This window comes from Prionailurus viverrinus, chromosome E2 (assembly GCF_022837055.1).
Source record: "Prionailurus viverrinus isolate Anna chromosome E2, UM_Priviv_1.0, whole genome shotgun sequence".
Taxonomy (NCBI): Eukaryota; Metazoa; Chordata; class Mammalia; order Carnivora; family Felidae; genus Prionailurus; species Prionailurus viverrinus.
In genome coordinates, this window is record NC_062575.1 from 43,420,157 (window position 1) to 43,436,764 (window position 16,608).

Below are 16,608 nucleotides of genomic sequence, written 5' to 3' on the forward strand. Positions count from 1 at the left end.
CCTAGGAGTCGGGAAATGGGAGTTGGGTGGGGGGGGCGGGGGATCGGGCGGGGCGCAAGGGAAAAAGCGGAGCGAGAGGAAGGTGGGGGAGGAGGTAGGAGCGGAGGAGGAAGGGGCAACCGACCCCGGAGCCCGGGAGGGACGCCCCGGGCGCTGGCCGCGGCGCCGCGGGGAGTCTTGGCCGCAGACCTCTCCACCGCGCCGCGCGCGGAAAGGAAATGGCGCATCTGGCCGCGGGCTGCGGGCCGGGCGCCCCCCGCGCGCCCCTCCCCCGCGGTGGCCGACCGCGTGTCCGCAGACGTCACGGGCGGCGCTGCTCCCCGGCAGAGGGGCAGTCGGGGCCGAGACCCGGAGAGGGAGGCCGTGGAGGGGGAGGGGCGGCCCTGGCCCCCGGCTCCGCTCCAGCCCCGGCCGACTCGCAGCCCAGTTTCTTCCCAAGTCCCGCCCCCTACCCCCGGGCGCCGCGGCGGCGGCTGCTCTCCTCTTTGTAACCGAAGAGTCAAGAAATGTGAGAAACGTGCCCTGTGTTACTTATTTGGGAGCCGAAAATTTATGCCCAGCTGAAAGCGCCCGGGGAAATATTACATCAGATGAAATGACAATGATTAAAATCAGCTTCTCCCCCGCCCCCTCCCGAGCCCGGAGGAGGCCCGGGCGCCGCGTGGCCGGCCGGCGGGGGGCGGGGGGCTGGGCGGCGGAGGGCGCGGGGGCCCGGGCGCACCGCTCCCGGGAGGGTCCTGGCGGAGGCCCCGGCGGGAAGGCTCGGGCTCCGGGAGAGGCGGGTGGGGATCGCCCGGCGAAAGGAGGGGAACCAGCGCATTTTTGTCGCCGAGCGCGGCAGGCGCGGGCGCGCGGAGCTAATTGCGACTCTAATCCTCTGCCCCGCGGCGCAGCCGAGCCCCGAGCCAGGAGTCGCCGCGCGCTCCCGCTCGCGCTCGCCGCGCTGGGTATTTGGAGCCGGATCGCTGCCCTTTGCGTCCGGGCTCGGCCGCGACGGGGCGCGGGCTACAGGCTGGGGTGGGGGGCTGGTTTTCTCGCCAGCAATCAGGGAAGGCCGCTGGAGAGAGAGGAGGGAGGAGAGGAGGTGGGAGCGGCGGGAGGGCAGCCGGAGAGCGGCGCGAAGAGGAGGCGGCGGTGGCGGCGGCGGCGGCCGCGAGGAGGGGAGGAGGCGAGGGGAGGGCGGGGAGGGGAGGCCCCGGCGCGCCGCGCCGCGAGGGGCCGCGCGAAGCGGGGGCCGGGGCGGGAGGGGTGGGTGGGGGGAGGGTTGGGGGCGAGAGAGAAAGTAACTCCAGGACGAGACCGGAGCGACCCGCGCAGCGAGCATAGGCGGCCAGGCTGCGCCCGGCGCCCGAGACCGGCGGCTGCGGGGGGCGGGGGCTGCGCCCGAGCCCGATCCGCCGCTCCGGCTCCGAGGTAAGCCCCGCGCGGGCGGCCACCGCTCGGCGCCGCGCACCCCTGTCCCCAAAGTGGCGGTGATACCGAGAAAGTAGCTCGGCCGGGGTTCGGACCTGGGTAGGGGCGGCTGCTTTGTCCCGGTGCCTGGCGGCGGGGGCTGGCGGCGCGGGGGCACCCAGCACAAAGGCCTGGCGCGGGAGGGGGGGTTGCCCACGTGGGCTGGCCCTGGCCCTGGCCCCGGGTGGACCCTCCCCACGCGGGCGGGCGCCGAGCTTCCTGCCGCGCGGGGCGGGGTGTGGGGGTGGTGGTGTTGCAGGTCCCGGCACTCGGGCCTCAGTGCAGGGCCGAGCGCCCTGCAGGGCCAGCGAGTTTCCGGGGTCAGCCCCGGGCTCACGCCTCTGGGGCTTCGGGGCGCACAGGGCCCGGCTTGGCGCCCAAATCAGAGAGAAAAAGTCTCTAACGGGACAGATGTGCGTCGTCTGACGCCCACCACGCGAGTCCGAGACGGGGCGGGGGGGCCGGCGAGCTGGTGGTGGTCCCAGGCGCGCGGTCTTGGGGGCCCCGGCGGGCCTTGCGGAGACGCCTCGGGCTCCTGCTGCCCGCGGGTACCCCCTGACCTGGACGCGCGCACGGGGCACACATTCGGAAATGCCCCTCTCTCGCAGCCCAAACGCCTTTCCGTCATCCCTTGCCCCCCACCTCGACTGCAGAAAGATAAGCTTCAAGTTTTCACTCCGTGTCTCAAATGTGCATGAAGGAATTTAACTGCACGAGTGAATAACAGCATTAGTTTCAATTAATTTTTTTTTTAATCCCGGCAACAATAAACTTTGAGAACAAAAGCGCTTTTACGTCCTTAATTAGGCGAGCTTCCCATCTGTGGTCTCTAAGTGTCTGCCTCTTGATTTAACTTTGTCCTCCGCCCCGCCCCCGCCGTACACCCCTCCCCGCCCTGCCAGGCACTCCGGTTCCGTGGCCACCCCCGCCCCGCGGCGCCGCCGGCCTCGGCCCAGCCGGCTTCGGCCGCCCCGAAGTTCACACCGGCCGGCGGGCTCTGCGGCGGGGCTGGCGCGCACCAGGTGGCATGCCCGCCTCCCTCCTCCGCCCTCCCCCTCCATCCCGGACAATTCCGCAGGCCCCTGGCACTCTCGCCCGCGGCTGGCGCCCAGGGCGCAGAGCTGAAGGGAGCTCGCGAGGCGCCTTCTGTTTACCTTTTATGGTTAAAATAACAGCTTAGCAAAGAAGCGACTTCACGAAGAAGCGATTTAGTGAAATCGTCTCAAGCTGCCGCAGCTCAGCCAGTTTAATCACCCCCAGAGAGCTGAACAACTGCGAACACAATGGGACACAAAATCATTTTGTGTGTAAATGAGCGTGGCATTCTGCTCGCTTCCCTCCGCTCGGCGGGCGGGGCGCGGCGGCGGCGGCGGGCGGGCGCGGGACCCGGGGCTCCCACCGCAGCTCAGGGAAGCGGGTCAATACCTAGCCAGTTTGGAGACCCGCGGGCCCTGGAGCACGCTACAGCGCGGAGACCCCTGCAACAGGCGGTTTGGGCGAGCCTCGGGAGGGCCGGGGCGCGCTGGGGCTGGGTGGTGGGTCGTGGGTTTGCCGGTGATGTTGAAGAAATGAACTTGCGTCTCTTACTGCACCCACTTTTGTGCTTCTGACCTCAGCAGTGGTGTCGGGGAAAGGGTCGTTGTCCAGCACAGATGCGTTGGCCGGAGGCAGCCCTGGAGGTTCTGGTGGAGGCGTAAAGCCTGGGGCTTCCAACGGTGAGTTTTTTGGTTTGCCAGTGAACATCAGGTTGCGCTTGTGATGGAGAAGAGGCTGGAGGAGAACAGGATTGAGCAGCTTCTGTGATGGGTACTTGGTGTTAAATGTCACTTGAGTAAAACATTGCGCAGTCCGCTTTGATAGAATTTCCATTGGAATCCCTTCCAGCACACTTTATCCTCAGTTGTGGCTTTCCTTGTGACTCCTCCCCCAGCAGAACCTCCCAGGGCAGGAAAACCCATCCTGAGGTCTGTTTTGGTTTCTCAGAACTTCCTTGAGATAAGTGACCTGCATTTCTTTTCTGAGCTGGCCAGAAGTCAGGAATGCCAAAAGCCGCAGACCCTGAGTAGCCCCCCAGTGAGAGTATAAATTAAACATCACTGTTTAATCGCAACCCCCACCCCAGTTTCATGTCAGGGAACCTGCCAGAGCACTGAGGGCAGAACAGATCCTAGGATGGTAACCTCACTTAAATGTGCAGTATTGACGTTCGTTGGACCTTGGTCCATGTTTTAAAATTGGATGTTGAATTTCAAGGCACAAAGTCAAACCTGCGACGGAGAAGTCCAGGTTAGGCTTGTGGGAGCCAGTGTGTGTGTATGTGTGTGGGAGGGGGTTGGTGTTCACTGTGCCCTATGAGACAGCCTCAGGTCAATGCAGAGGGCTGCATAGACCTCTTCTCCCCCCACCCCCCGTCCCCCTTCGGCAGGGTCCTAAGGTGGCTTCTAGTGACTGAGAGACAGTCTTATTTCAGGTGGTCGTGGCACACAGGAAAGTCACTAGTGGAGAAGAGCAGAACGGAGGGTCCGTTTGCTGAGCTGCTCTCTGTTTCCTTCCGGCCAGCTCTCTAGTGCCTTGGGGGGGAGTGTGATCCTGAGGGGGTCTGGAATACATTAGGCACAGACAAGACCATTCTGGGGGTCTGGGTTGAAACTGCAGAGGTGCAGGCCAGGCAAACAAAGACAAGTTTCCTCTCTTAGGTGCCCTAGGGGAGAGGTGGCTTCCTAAGTGACTTTCACTCTTCCCTATGCCCTGGCTTCTGCCTAAAGAGACTTCTCTGTGACTGGCCATTTTCACACTGCATCTTAACACCGTGGAGACGGTGTTCAGAGTCCTGGGCTCCCGAGCCCATGGAGGCTGGGGGATCCTCCCTGAGCTGTGGTCCACAGGGCTCTCTGCTGATGCAAGAGGAGACACGGTTGGTAACATGGCTCTGAATCAAAATACCAGGAAAATCAGATTTGTTCTGAAACATTTTGGGGCAATAATGGTGAGCATATGTTTCAGCACTGTCATTAGCCGAATTAGACGTGGAGCTGCCCAGAAAACACGTGTGTGTGTGTGTGTGTGTGTGTGTGTGTGTGTGTGTTATGTGTGTGTGTGTGTGTGTGCGCGCGCGTGTGTGCGTGTAAGCTGCTACGGCTTTGGAGCGTGGGGATAGGGTAGTGGCGGGTGGAATCTGGAGAGGGCTGTGTGGTGGGGGGTCCCAGAGAGAAAATGCAGAAAGGAGGATTCCAAGCGTCTTTGACTCTGGGAGACCCAGCGCCCACGACTCCTGAGGAGTAAAAGCCCTATGGTTTTGTCGGTGCTCCCCACAGATACTCTGGGCAGCGATGGAAGCCTAGATGCCTCACCGCAAGGAGCGGCCGAGCGGGTCCTCGCTTCACGCCCACGGCAGCGCCAGCACTGCGGTGAGAGCCAGCAGGGTGGGCTGGGGCAGCGGCCGGTGGCCCCCTCTCTGCCCTTATCCCCAACGCCTGCCTGCTTACCCGCCGCCCTTCCTCCCAGCCGCCGCAGTCAAGAGATGGCTGTTGACTGGCTGTGCGATTATGTATTTTTTGAAACAAAAATGCTCTTAATTTGATGTGAAATTTACTACATGTATAAAACTCAACGCCTTAGGTGCTGAGGAAGTCACTAATTTAGAGGTGTCTCGTTACTGAGACAAACTTGCAAAAACCCCTGAATCCCAATTCACAAATTGGTGATTCGTTTGTCAGGGGATATTTCACATCTAACACATAAGCCCGCGACCTTTAATTAGAATTTTGCAGTTTGTTTTATGCCCCTGGAGGCTGACACCTTGAAAATTTTTTTTCTTGATTTCTTATTGCTAATAAGCATCTTTCTTTTTCCCTCTGGTTCTTTGAAGAAAATGATGCAAATACACTTAATTACAGTGGTGGCCATAATTTGTCAGCTGAATATGTGATCAGGCACAGGCAGAAGTGATCTGATTAGATCTGTGATCACATTGGCAATAAAAGGGAGTGCCCAGCTCTGTTGTGGAGAAGCTCTCGTTTTTCACCTTGTTTCCATCTCCAGGAGGGAGGAAGCATGTCCCGGTTGTCTCTTACCCGGTCGCCCGTGTCTCCCCTGGCCGCCCAGGGGATCCCACTGCCAGCCCAGCTCACCAAGTCCAACGCACCCGTGCACATCGATGTGGGTGGCCACATGTACACCAGCAGCCTGGCCACGCTCACCAAGTACCCTGACTCCAGGTAAGAGCTGAGCCCCTTGGAGCACCAGGCGCACGGTGGTTGTTGGTCCCATCTGCAGCCCGCTGCCAGTGGGCTCTGTCTCCTCTGTCAGCCACTCAGGCTCTCCAGGGCCCTCCCGCTCTCCTGGACCTGGAGGACTAGAGTTTGGGAGGCCGAGTCTACCTCTTAAAAGATGTTTTCTACAGGGACTTGTGACCCTGTGCTGGTGGTATTGAAAGTGCCCGGTGGAGCTCCCGACCCACCGGCAGAAGCCCCTTACTCAGGGCCAGCCCCACCTGAAAGTGGCCAGCAGCTGGCTGGGGAATCTCAGGTACCTTCAGGGTCCCCTTGAGCGAGCCTCAGGCCTGGCCTTTGCCAAGGATCATTTGTGAGCCATGCTGCATGCTCCTTGGGATCCTGGGGGGAGAGAAGTATTTAATCCTGTTTCCTACTCTGACCCTTGGTTAAGTACACAAGGGGGAGGATGAGGAGAGCTGCAGTTTCCAGCTTTGTCTGTCCGCGTGGCCACTGCTAGACCCTCGGGTGTAGCAGCCGGCTCCCTTGGGCAGGGGTGGGGATGTAGGGGGAGTTGCAGATGAGGTGTCTCTGACCAGGAGCATCCCAACAGTGCACCTGGCTCTCCGCCCAGCTCCTGGAGCTCCTGACTCCCGGGCCTCTTTGTGGGAGGTGCTGGGCACTATCAGATCCCCCGTTCCCGCCACTTGGGCACGTCCCTCCCAGGGACCTGGTTTCCCATTGGCATAGGAGCAGGGCGGACCAGAGATGGGCTGGGTCTCTGAGCACCCCCTGGAGATGGTACAGCACGCTGCACGCAGAGCCCACGACTGCTTGCTCCCTGGCACAGCGAGGCGGCCACCGCCGAGGGCTGAGCAGCAGGAGGGCCAAGGCTACAGGGTATCGCCCTCGTTTTATACATTTAAAAAAAAAACAAGAGGAGTTAATTAATCCCCCAGACACCAAGGGATCATCTCTGGGAAGCCTTCTTGTCAGTCTGCCTTGTCGCTGGTGTGAAGGCTCGTTGTGGAGGAGTCCTAGCGCATGGCGGCTTGATGAGGGCCAGGGCGGAGCCCTCCACGGCGGCAGGAGTGCTCCCTCTAGGAGCACATGCTGGAGGTGGATGTAGAGTCCAGTTCAGAATTTGGGGAGTCTGGGGCACAGATGGCAGTTGGGACTTCATTCCCTCGGCCCAGCAGAGGCTGAGGCCTGGGGCAGGCACTGGTGAACTTGGGGCCTCGCCGGGGCCGCAGCCACGAGGCCACGTGGCGGTGGCGGCCTGTGAGCTCTGTCTAGGATGGGAGATGGATTCTGCTTATTTAATTTCAATTTTGCCTTCTGCGGCATTCCCGGGTTGTTTGAGATAGATCATCCCTTAATCGGTTGGCGACGTTTGTGAGTGAAATTCATAAAACCCTTGCCCACAACCTCTCTGAAGAGTGTTTCTTGAAATCAGACACTTGCCTTTCTAGAGCCATCGCAGCTCAGGCCTGCAGGGAATGGCTGCCTCATTCTCGTCTCCAGGCTGCTGCCTGGGAGCAGCAAGGACAGGGGGGTGGCCCGCCCCTCCCATACCCACAGGGCAGCTCATCCTTGCCCATCGTGCTGCTCTGTGGTGGGGCAGGCCTCCTCACCAGGGAGCCGAGGCCACATGGCTCGCAATCTGGCAGGTGGGACCCTCGGCGGCAGGATGTGCCTGGAGGGGGTGGCAGTCTGCGTGCCTTCCCCGAGGCTGGGGCTCTGCGATGAATCTGTTGTTCTTGCCTGGATGGCTTCTGGCTCAGGGCAGGGCTGCTCCCAGGGCCTGAAGCTTCGGCCTCGAGGCCAACGGGCGGCGTGACCTGTAGGACAGTAGGACAGTCAGCGGACAGTGAGTCAGGCCGGGCCTGGGAGGTGGGTGGAGCTGCTGTGCTGGCAAGAGCCCCTCAGATCTCTCTCATCCTTCTTTCAGTGAATCATTAAAATTAAAAAGAAATGTTTTTCACCAATTCCGGAAACCAAGATCAATCCCTCACCCAGTGGCATTGATGTATGAGTCACCAAGCGATGGAGAAGATTGCTAAGGTCACCGAGGAGGCGGGGGGTTCTGGGTATCAGGAAAGTCCCACCTCGGGCAGTGCTGTGAGACCAGGGGGCTAGTGCCCTGCACCCTCGGGGCCTGTGCCCACGGGACTATGTCTGGGCTTCTGGTTCTTGGCTCATCAGGGAGCAGGTGCTACCACTGGGTGGCCCAGGGAAAGCCATCAGCCCTTGCCCATAAAGAGCAGAGCACGGCTGCCCAGGGCTGGAAATGAACTCCAGGGGCTGCCGCCTCCCTCATCCCTGCTGGACATCCTTTAGCTGCTGTCATCACAGTCCCAAGCTGGTATCCATGCTGGCTGTGGGAAGCCGCAAATTACTAATAAAATCTTCCACCGAAACATCCGGGAAATTGGAGCCAAAGCTTAAACAAAAGACCTCCATCAGCTGGGGTCAGAGGCGCCCCAAAACCCTGTAGCCTCTCTCAGAGGGTAGCCCAGAAAGGAGTTGGCTCCCAAGACCCTGCAAAGTGATGGGGGGTGGGGGAGGCGGGGGTTGTCCTTTTGTGACCATTGTCCTAACCTGCCCTAAGCTGCTCTCATCCTTGGTAGCCTCAAATCCTGAGGGCATGGAAGGCCTTTGTCCCTTGGAGAGACACTGATGGTAAGGTCTAGAGCCAGTCTTAAAGTAAGGCGGATTGAGAACCTTCTAGCCATGGACCAACAGGACAACCTAGAACCCAGCCAGCCCTGGAATGTGGGTGACCCAGGAAGCCCTCTAGACCAACAGGATGGTGTGGAGCCCCAGCCAGCCGTGGCCTAGAATGTTGCTTGCTGCACAGAGTGTTTGAGCTCAACCAGGAACAGGAGAGAAAGTTCCACAGGGAGGCTGAGGCTGTGGACTTGCTGGCTTGCCTGTGGATGTGGCTCTTCCTTCTTCCTGCTGGTGCCATGTTTGGGCCCTCGGCTGTCTGCTGCTGAGGACTGCCCATGGGACAGGCAGTGTTGCCTCGTCCCATCTGTCTCTAGGGTGCTGGATGGCCCTCATTCTGACATCTGAATGCCCAAGCTCTGTGGAGGTCAGGTTTTGGGGACTTGTGCAGCTGGAACAGGCCATGAAGCCCGTAAGGCTTTCCAGCAGGGGCTGTGTCCCCCGGGCCTGGGGAGGTGAGAGGGCTCCATGGCTTGAGGAGTCCCGAGATGAGTCGTATCTGGGTGACGGCAGTGCTGGTTCCACAGGCTGGGGCCTCTCCACGCCACATCATAGACTCTGAGCGGCTCACGCGCATCCACGAGTTAGCCTTGCCTTTTCTACGGCCCCACGGGACAGGGGCTGGGCCATGTCCCCAGAGGGAGAATGTGTGATTGCATGGCTGCTGCACACCTGAGCAGGCCCTCCCAGCCAATGCCTTGAGTGTGCCAGGCCACCAGAGTGGGGAACAGTATAGATGGGAGGCCCTGAGCGAGGCTCTGGAGACTCTAACCCCTCAGCTTCCGCCCCGCTCACGTGCACTGGCACACAATGGTCGGGCAGAGCAGGGCCTCAGGAACAGTGACTTGGAGTGGACGGAGGACTGGGTTGTTGGCAGAGAGGGGAGAGCCCCTGGAGGGTCCTTGCTGGTAGGGGCAGTGAGGCAGGAGGCTTAGGCACCAGCTTGTGCGGGCTGGGCTAGAAGGCCTCAGTCCCAGACCAGGCCACCATTCTCCCGGGCTGTGCCTACAAGCCGCCGCCTTGGCAGGGTTTAGCTGGTGTGGGGCCCCGCCTGCTGAAGGATGTCTGGGGGTGTCATCACTGAGGGGACACTGCCAACCTCCCACCTGCTCCTGAGTCAAGCTCTCGGCTGTCCCCACCCCTCCTGGGGGCTCCTAACTGTCCACAGCTGGGCCTGGGGGCAGCCAGGGAATCAGCCAGATGGGGCCAGCCACCCTAGGCGTTGGAGAGGCCCCAGCCCTGGCCCTGAGGCCAGGGTCCTCCCTGGAGCGGATGGGGACAGGTATCAGGGGCTCCCCACGAGCATCCTGCAGGTCCTGTGTTTCTATCAGAACCAAGTGCCCTTCAGAGGACAGGGTGCCGGGATGGGACCTGTCTGCGTGCATCCACCAGCGTGTGGGCACACTGGAGTGCGTGCTTCTGTGTAGACCGTGGTGCGTGCAGATGCGTTCACACCGCAGCGTGTGTGCAAGCACGCTGTTGAGTGCACGTCTGCTGTGGCACATGCTGTCCCTCCCGCCTGCCTCTCTTCCTCCCCCAGGGCCCCCTGAGCGGGTGACCGCATGGTCTGCCTGTGAGTTTGTCCAGTGCAAACGGCTGTGTCTCTGCTCGGTTCACACTGGCCGGCGTGTCCTTTGCCTGGGCGCGTCCGGGTCTGCGTGTGATTTGTGTGTTGCAAGGGAGGGGACCGTGTGAGCCTGTGCCTCTCGCCCAGGTGTGTCCCGTGTGCCGCTCATTTGTGTGGCTTGGGCGAGGTGTGGGACCCAAGACTGTCTTGCCGGGCTTACGCGTGTTAGCTGGGTGTGTGGCCGTGGGCTGGGGTATCTGACGGTCAGTGGGAGTTTTCGGGGGGGGGGGGGGGGAGGGGGCGGGGTCTGTCTGGCAGGGGTTGGCGTGCATGGGGCAACGAGGCTGTGTCTTTGTCTCACTGTAGTTTTCCAAGCCTGTCATGTGTCCGCGGGTGCATGCAGCCAGGTGCGTCTCTCTCTGGCTGTGGCTTGTGAGTGTAGGCTGGGTATACAGCGTGTGCCAGTGTCCTGACTGCGGCCTGGCTGCCCTTGGTGTATGCGGACATCCGTCATGCCCGGTACAGTCCCAGAGTGACCCATGTGAGGCCCCCTGCCTCTCCAGCAGGGCAGACCCTAAGGGGTGGGGGCAGGGCAGGTGGCCTGGCCCTTCCATCAGACATCCCACTCTCTCCCTCTCCCAGAATAAGCCGCCTCTTCAATGGCACTGAACCCATCGTCCTGGACAGTTTAAAGCAACATTATTTCATCGACCGGGATGGGGAGATTTTCCGCTACGTCCTGAGCTTCCTGCGGACGTCAAAACTGCTGCTCCCGGATGACTTCAAGGTAAGTCTGCAGCCGGCAGCTCCCCAGCGATGCCTGTGCGGTGGCATTACACAGGGGACGCTGTGACTTAATAAATGGACCCATGGTCGTCATGGCAACCATAAAAAGTTAAACGATGAAGCCGAGGGCTAAATCAGTTTTTCTAAACTAATTTTGTTTTCTCACGTTTTTAGCTTATTTATCAGGGTGTAACAACAATTAAGCAGTGGCGCTTACCCCATTTCATTTGCCGTGTTGAGGGACGGTCGTGCATCAGAGTTACGGGACTTAGAGGTTCCCACGTGTGCTCCTTGTCAGCAATTTGCAGGGGGAAGCCTGGTGAAAATTCAATACCTTTCAAATGAAAGGTTATCCCCCGGTCTTGGGGTGAGCCTGTCCAGGGCAGCCAATCTGGCTCTGAGAGGCTGCCTCAGTGCTGGGCCCCTCCGTGGCTCCCGGGATCCCAGAGGAAGGAAGCTTAGACCTGCCTTGAACCAGCAATTGTCCCTCCCTCCCTCCCTCCCTTCCTGCACCCTGAGGACCAATGGCCCTGGTGCTGTTTTGTCCTCCCTCCAACTGATGCTGGGTGCCAACAACCAAAGTCAGGCCGAAGATACAATGAAATCCGGGGCAGACACGGGTCCTGTCCTCATCGCACTTACAATCTAGTGAGAAGACAGATGTTCAACAACAACGAAATGCTTGAATCCCCTTGGCGGGGGAGCAGATGTTTCCTGGAAGTGAAGCGTGGTGAAGGGGAAGCATGGAGAACCTGGCCCCAGGGGGTTGGAGGGAAGGATGCTTCTCTGGATGGCGAAGGAGGAACAGGGGCAAACAGGTGTGAGGGTCCCGGTGAGCGGGCAGGGTGGCAAGAAGCTTGGTACCGTCCAGAACCAGAGAGAAGGTGTCAGCCTGGGGCTGTAGGAACGGGGACGGGAAAGGAGGCTGCTGTTTGAGGTGGGACCTTGGTGGCTAGCTCGGCATGTGGCTGGTGGCATTTTACCCTGAACGCGGTGGCAGGGATGTGAGCAGGGAGTGACAGGTCTGCTAGCCCTGGCTACTGTGTGGAGAAGGAGGGTGAGGGGCGGGAGCAGGAGGCCAAGGGAGTTTCCTGAAGGCCTTGGTCCTGATTAGAGGCAGCAAAGATGGGGCAAAGGGGCAGACTGGGTTTATGTTTAGGACTTGGCCATAGAAGGCCGTGGTGGTATGGACCGGTGGGGGTCAGGGCATTCTTGAGGCTGCCTCCTGGTCTTTGGCTTGCGGCCTGAGTGGATGCATGGAGGCCCAGGGGTGGAACGGGCTGGAGGGAGTGTTACACCTCACTCCTGCGTGGAATTGGTGGTGTGGCATCGGGTGGAGAAGTTCTGGGCCATAAGAAAAAATGTGTGCCGATATCGTTTAAAACCTCTGGAGTGGATGAGAGCAGATGCCCAGGATGGCACCCTGGGGAGCCCCTGTGGAGGGAAATTGGGCTTTCCTCGGAGGGGTTCCAGAGGCTGGGGGACCAGCAGCGGGAAGGAAGGGGCTTAGGGCCTATAGGATGGGCCCTGCTTTGGGGGTTGGGCCTCCTGACTCAGCCTTGAGCTGAGCCCCAGTGACTGGCCCGAGTCATGGGTCCTGAGCTCCTCAGGGCCAGGGCACATATGGGTGCACATGTGTTTGGGGGACAGATGGCATGAGCATGCCAGCCTGGGAGTCGGCTGCCTGGGGGTGGGCTTCCCACTCCCAGACACCTCCTCACCTGCCTGCTAGAGCGGGGTGGGCCCGGCACCTGGCGCATTTTGTTGTCCTTTGGCCCTCGCCCCCTTCTCTGAGACGGGCATTTATGTCCATTTTATAGACGAGGAAACCGAGGCTCTGAGGAGGTAACTGATGACCAGAGGCCTCAGAGCTGGTAGACAGCATGCAGGACATCCAACCCAGGGAGGTGTGCCCTGCCTCCCTGCTGGGCTGTGAGCTCCTCCGGGGCAGATGAGGGTGCTGCTGCTCTGTGCCCAGCCTCACTTCTCTGGGATTCTAAGAAGGCAGCAGGTCTCCAGACATAGGCACAGCCTCAGGCTCCACTAGTGCAGCCCCCTGGTCTTTCCAGAGGCCCCTCTCTGCTCCAGGGGTTTGGGGCCAGATGGGAAGAGAGCAAGTGTGGGACTTGTGGGACGAGTCTGGCAAAGGTGGACACCAACTGCTGCCTTTCGGTCAAGGCTAGACTCCTGTGCCTGTACACATTCACCTGAGCCTCATTTCCCCCATCTGTACAATGGGTACAACCATCCCAGTCCACACTGAGCCCTGGGGGTCGCAGCTCCACAGTATTGCATGGGGCCAGGTGGCGGCGTGGGGGGCTGGCCTTGGAAAGACCGGCCCCGACCTCCCACCATCCCCTCTGCGCATGCCCACAGGACTTCAGCCTGCTCTACGAGGAGGCGCGGTACTACCAGCTGCAGCCCATGGTGCGCGAGCTGGAGCGCTGGCAGCAGGAGCAGGAGCAGCGGCGCCGCAGCCGCGCCTGTGACTGCCTGGTGGTGCGGGTCACGCCGGACTTGGGTGAGCGGATCGCGCTCAGTGGCGAGAAGGCCCTCATCGAGGAGGTTTTCCCCGAGACTGGGGACGTCATGTGCAACTCTGTCAACGCCGGCTGGAACCAGGACCCCACGCACGTCATCCGCTTCCCGCTCAACGGCTACTGCCGGCTCAACTCCGTGCAGGTGAGGGCTGCGTGCGCGCGCACACGCGCGCCCCACCCGCCTCACCCCTGCCTCCCCACAGCCCTCGGGCAGCAGGGATGGGTGGAGGGAGGCGCGGTCCCTGAAACGGTGAAGCCCTCCGTGCCATCTCACAGAAGAGGCAACAATGTGTCGATGCATAATTTATGTCCCGCTCATAATTAAATGATGGCGCCTGGGGGATGGACTTAAAAAAATTGATCCGTGCTTTTTTTTTTTTTTTTTCCAAAAGGATGTTCTATAAAAATGGCCCAGAGTATTTTCAACAGAGTGTGCCTCATTTGACACCCAGAGTCTCCCTTTCGATTCAAATTGAACCCAGGCCATAGGAGCGGCAGGTCAGAGGCTGAGTGGAGGTGGCCTGGAGCCCCCTCACGCACCCTGCTGACCCGCACAGCCGCAGGCGCCCAGATGGCTGCCCAGAGCCGTTCTAAACTGGCCTCCCTCCGAAGCGTCTCAGAGCTGGAGAACCCCAGATGGATGGGGCCTATTCTGCACCAGCTCTTTCAGACCTAAGAGCAGACTCCTATTTCTGCCTGAGGGCAGAGTGGGCATTGGGGGGGGGGTACGGGGGGGGAGAGTCCCATCCTCCCCCCTCCATGCACACATTCCCCAGGCCGCCAGCCAAAACTTAACTACTTGTGGGACACAGGGGTCAGACACAGTGACAAGACCCCCCCCCTTCCAGAGGCACAAACCCACGTGGATGTGGAGGCTGGTAGAGACTCAGACCCCAAGAGGGCTCCTCCTTCTCCCCACCCCGAGTTCCCTTGAGCTGATGAGCCCCCAGGCCTCAAACCATCTGGGACTCACAGCTCAGGGAAGCAGGTGGCTGCCCAGAGGCCAAAGGCAGAGCCTCTGTGGAGTCAGGCCTCAGTGAGGTGGGGGAAGGGGCTGGGTCTCTCCAGAGAGAAGGGGGCACGTTACATCATGGCGAAGAGAAGGGGCCCGAAGACTTTTCTGCCTCTGGATGAAGGCTGCGGACCCCTGGGCGCAGCAGGGTGGGGCAGCCTTCCCAGGTTTGGTCACTCAGGAGTGCCCGGGGTCTGGCTGCTCCTGTTCCTCCTGTGGTTGCTCAACTTGTGGGCTGTCAGGGGAGGGTGGCCTTGCCCTGGCTGATGCCTACCTGCCCACAAGGCCCAGCCAGGGAGACTCTTGCAGCGGGGAATTGCTGACCATTTCTGTCTTCCCTGGCAGGTCCTGGAGAGGCTGTTTCAGAGGGGCTTTAGCGTGGCTGCATCCTGTGGGGGTGGCGTGGACTCCTCCCAGTTCAGCGAGTACGTGCTTTGCCGTGAGGAGCGGCGACCGCAGCCCAACCCTACTGCGGTCCGGATAAAGCAGGAGCCCCTGGACTAGGCCCTGCCTCAGTGCCCACCTGAGGCCGTGTGGCCCTGGGGAACCCCCCAGGGCCCTGGAAACGGTGCTGGGGAGTTCTGCCTGTGCCTGCTTAGCAGTGGGCGTGAGACTGAGGGTGGGGCTGGAGCGTCCAAAGCCAGCCCAGGGAACCCCAGGTATCATGGCAACAGAACGTGGGGCGCCGGAGGCATGCCCGCGGAAGGACCGTTAATGTGACCCAAAGATGCTGCGGTGGGGACAGTTCTCGGGGCACTGCGGCTCCCCGGCCTGGCACAGCGTTCTCCGAGGCAGGGTCAGCAGAGGCCTCCCGGCCCACTCCGGAGGAGCCGTTCATCCTTCTCCACGCGTGGCAGACTCCGCGGGGTCTCCTTGCGTCACAGATGGCTTATTTTTCTACAGTATTTAAGATGGAAGTAACTAACTGCACAAGCCAGAGAGGCCGACAAGGACCAACGCTTCTTCATCTGGTGCTCAGTTCTTAGCCGGACGTGTGCGTGCCCCCGTGGCAGAGGAGCTCCCGGGGGCCGGGGCCCAGGTGCCCGCAGAGTGGGGCTTGGGAGACCTCTGGTCCCTGTTCCAGAGACAGAGGCAAGAGTGGCAATACCATAGGAACGGAAGCAGGGCCCCCACGGGGCAGGGCTGCTGGGAGGAGGGCTGGGTGGGTGTGGGGGATGGATGGCTCTGGAACCATCCGAGACCCTCACCTTTGCTGCCACCCGGGGTGCAGGCCACACTTGGTGAGTCACCTGACCTACCAATACCCTGGGGCTTCCAGTCCTGAGTGTTCTCACACCCGGGCTTCTGCAGAAGTCTCTCCCCATCCAGACCAGCCACGGGGCCACACCGCATCCTTACCTCAGGAACGGGCCCCACGGTGAAGGGGCCCATGTGTCAGCAGCGTCCTCTGGGTCCCCAGCTCAGGAAGCCGTCCCCAGCTCCGATTTTCCCACACTAATATGCACACTGAATTTGAGTTAAACCGTTCCACCAGCCTGCCAATAAGACTGGGACACAAGGCATACCTGGGGCTGTTGGCCCCGGGTTCCAACAAGGACTGGCCCCGAGGGGTGCTCACAGACCTGCTCCCTCCCAGACGACAGGCCCAAAGATGGACACCCCTGGCCTTGTCACCCTTCCCTGCGCGCTGGCTCCACCCGGGTGGGGAAACCCCCGGGGGGGGGGCGCCGCAGCCAGCCCCGCGCTGTGTAACAACGCCTGTAGACTTGTATATGACTCCTTTAATATTGTAAAGATGCCGATGTACAATTGTCGTGTGTTTGTGTAAACACATTACGTTCCTAGTTCATGCCATAAATGATGCTATAAAGCGAATGACTCAGGCTCCGTCCTGTGCAGAAGCGACAGCCGTATCCCGCATTCCACGTAGCGTGGGGTGGTTTGGGGGCGGGGTTCGTCCCTGATGCGGGAGAACCAGCAGACCCTGCAGAGGTAGCTGGGGGAGGGGGAGGGGCAGGGTCCCGGGCGGGCCGTTATTTATTGCATTTGGGTGTTTCCTCTCTGCTGTGCCTGTCGCCTCTGGGCAGCACAGATTCTGAATCCTGATTCAAGGCCCCTAACCAGATGCGAGCCGGGAAAAGGCAGACAGAAGGTGTCCGAGGGCTTTTGAACCCAGTCAAATGTTTGAGAGTTTCCCCTCTCTGGCTTTTGGTTGAGGCTGGCGTCCTCTTTAGAGCCCCACGGAGCAGAAGGTGGCCAGCCACGGAACTTGCAGCCCCCAGCCTGAGAACTGCCGGTCGCCGGAGCGCAGAACAGGACCTCGGTGGGTCTCTTTCCAGGGGTGCGCCC

General features: G+C 60.8%; 1 protein-coding gene across 3 annotated transcripts; it reads left to right on the plus strand.

Annotated features, from left to right (window-relative positions):
• Window positions 1-1,278: 1,278 nt before the first annotated feature.
• On the plus strand, window positions 1,279-16,130 carry KCTD15 (potassium channel tetramerization domain containing 15). 3 transcript variants are annotated; one of them, XM_047836433.1, is made up of 7 exons: window positions 1,279-1,413; window positions 3,069-3,167; window positions 4,767-4,859; window positions 5,494-5,669; window positions 10,603-10,747; window positions 13,123-13,428; window positions 14,644-16,130. In XM_047836433.1, exons 3-7 carry the CDS (start codon window positions 4,794-4,796, stop codon window positions 14,800-14,802), a joined length of 852 nt encoding a protein of 283 aa, XP_047692389.1. In that variant the 5' UTR covers window positions 1,279-1,413; window positions 3,069-3,167; window positions 4,767-4,793; the 3' UTR covers window positions 14,803-16,130. The 3 variants fall into 3 exon arrangements, with proteins under 3 accessions (XP_047692389.1, XP_047692390.1, XP_047692391.1); XM_047836434.1 differs by having other exon boundaries at window positions 3,072-3,167; XM_047836435.1 differs by lacking the exon at window positions 1,279-1,413 and adding an exon at window positions 1,666-2,755.
• Window positions 16,131-16,608: the final 478 nt, after the last annotated feature.

Bases quoted from the DNA above. Each gene is read 5' to 3' on its own strand.
- KCTD15 (XM_047836433.1), top strand. From the start codon at position 4,794: ATGCCTCACCGCAAGGAGCGGCCGAGCGGGTCCTCGCTTCACGCCCAC. The intron at 10,748-13,122 runs GTAAGTCTGCAG...GCATGCCCACAG, and splicing joins TGCTCCCGGATGACTTCAAG to GACTTCAGCCTGCTCTACGA. The intron at 13,429-14,643 runs GTGAGGGCTGCG...CTTCCCTGGCAG, and splicing joins GCCGGCTCAACTCCGTGCAG to GTCCTGGAGAGGCTGTTTCA.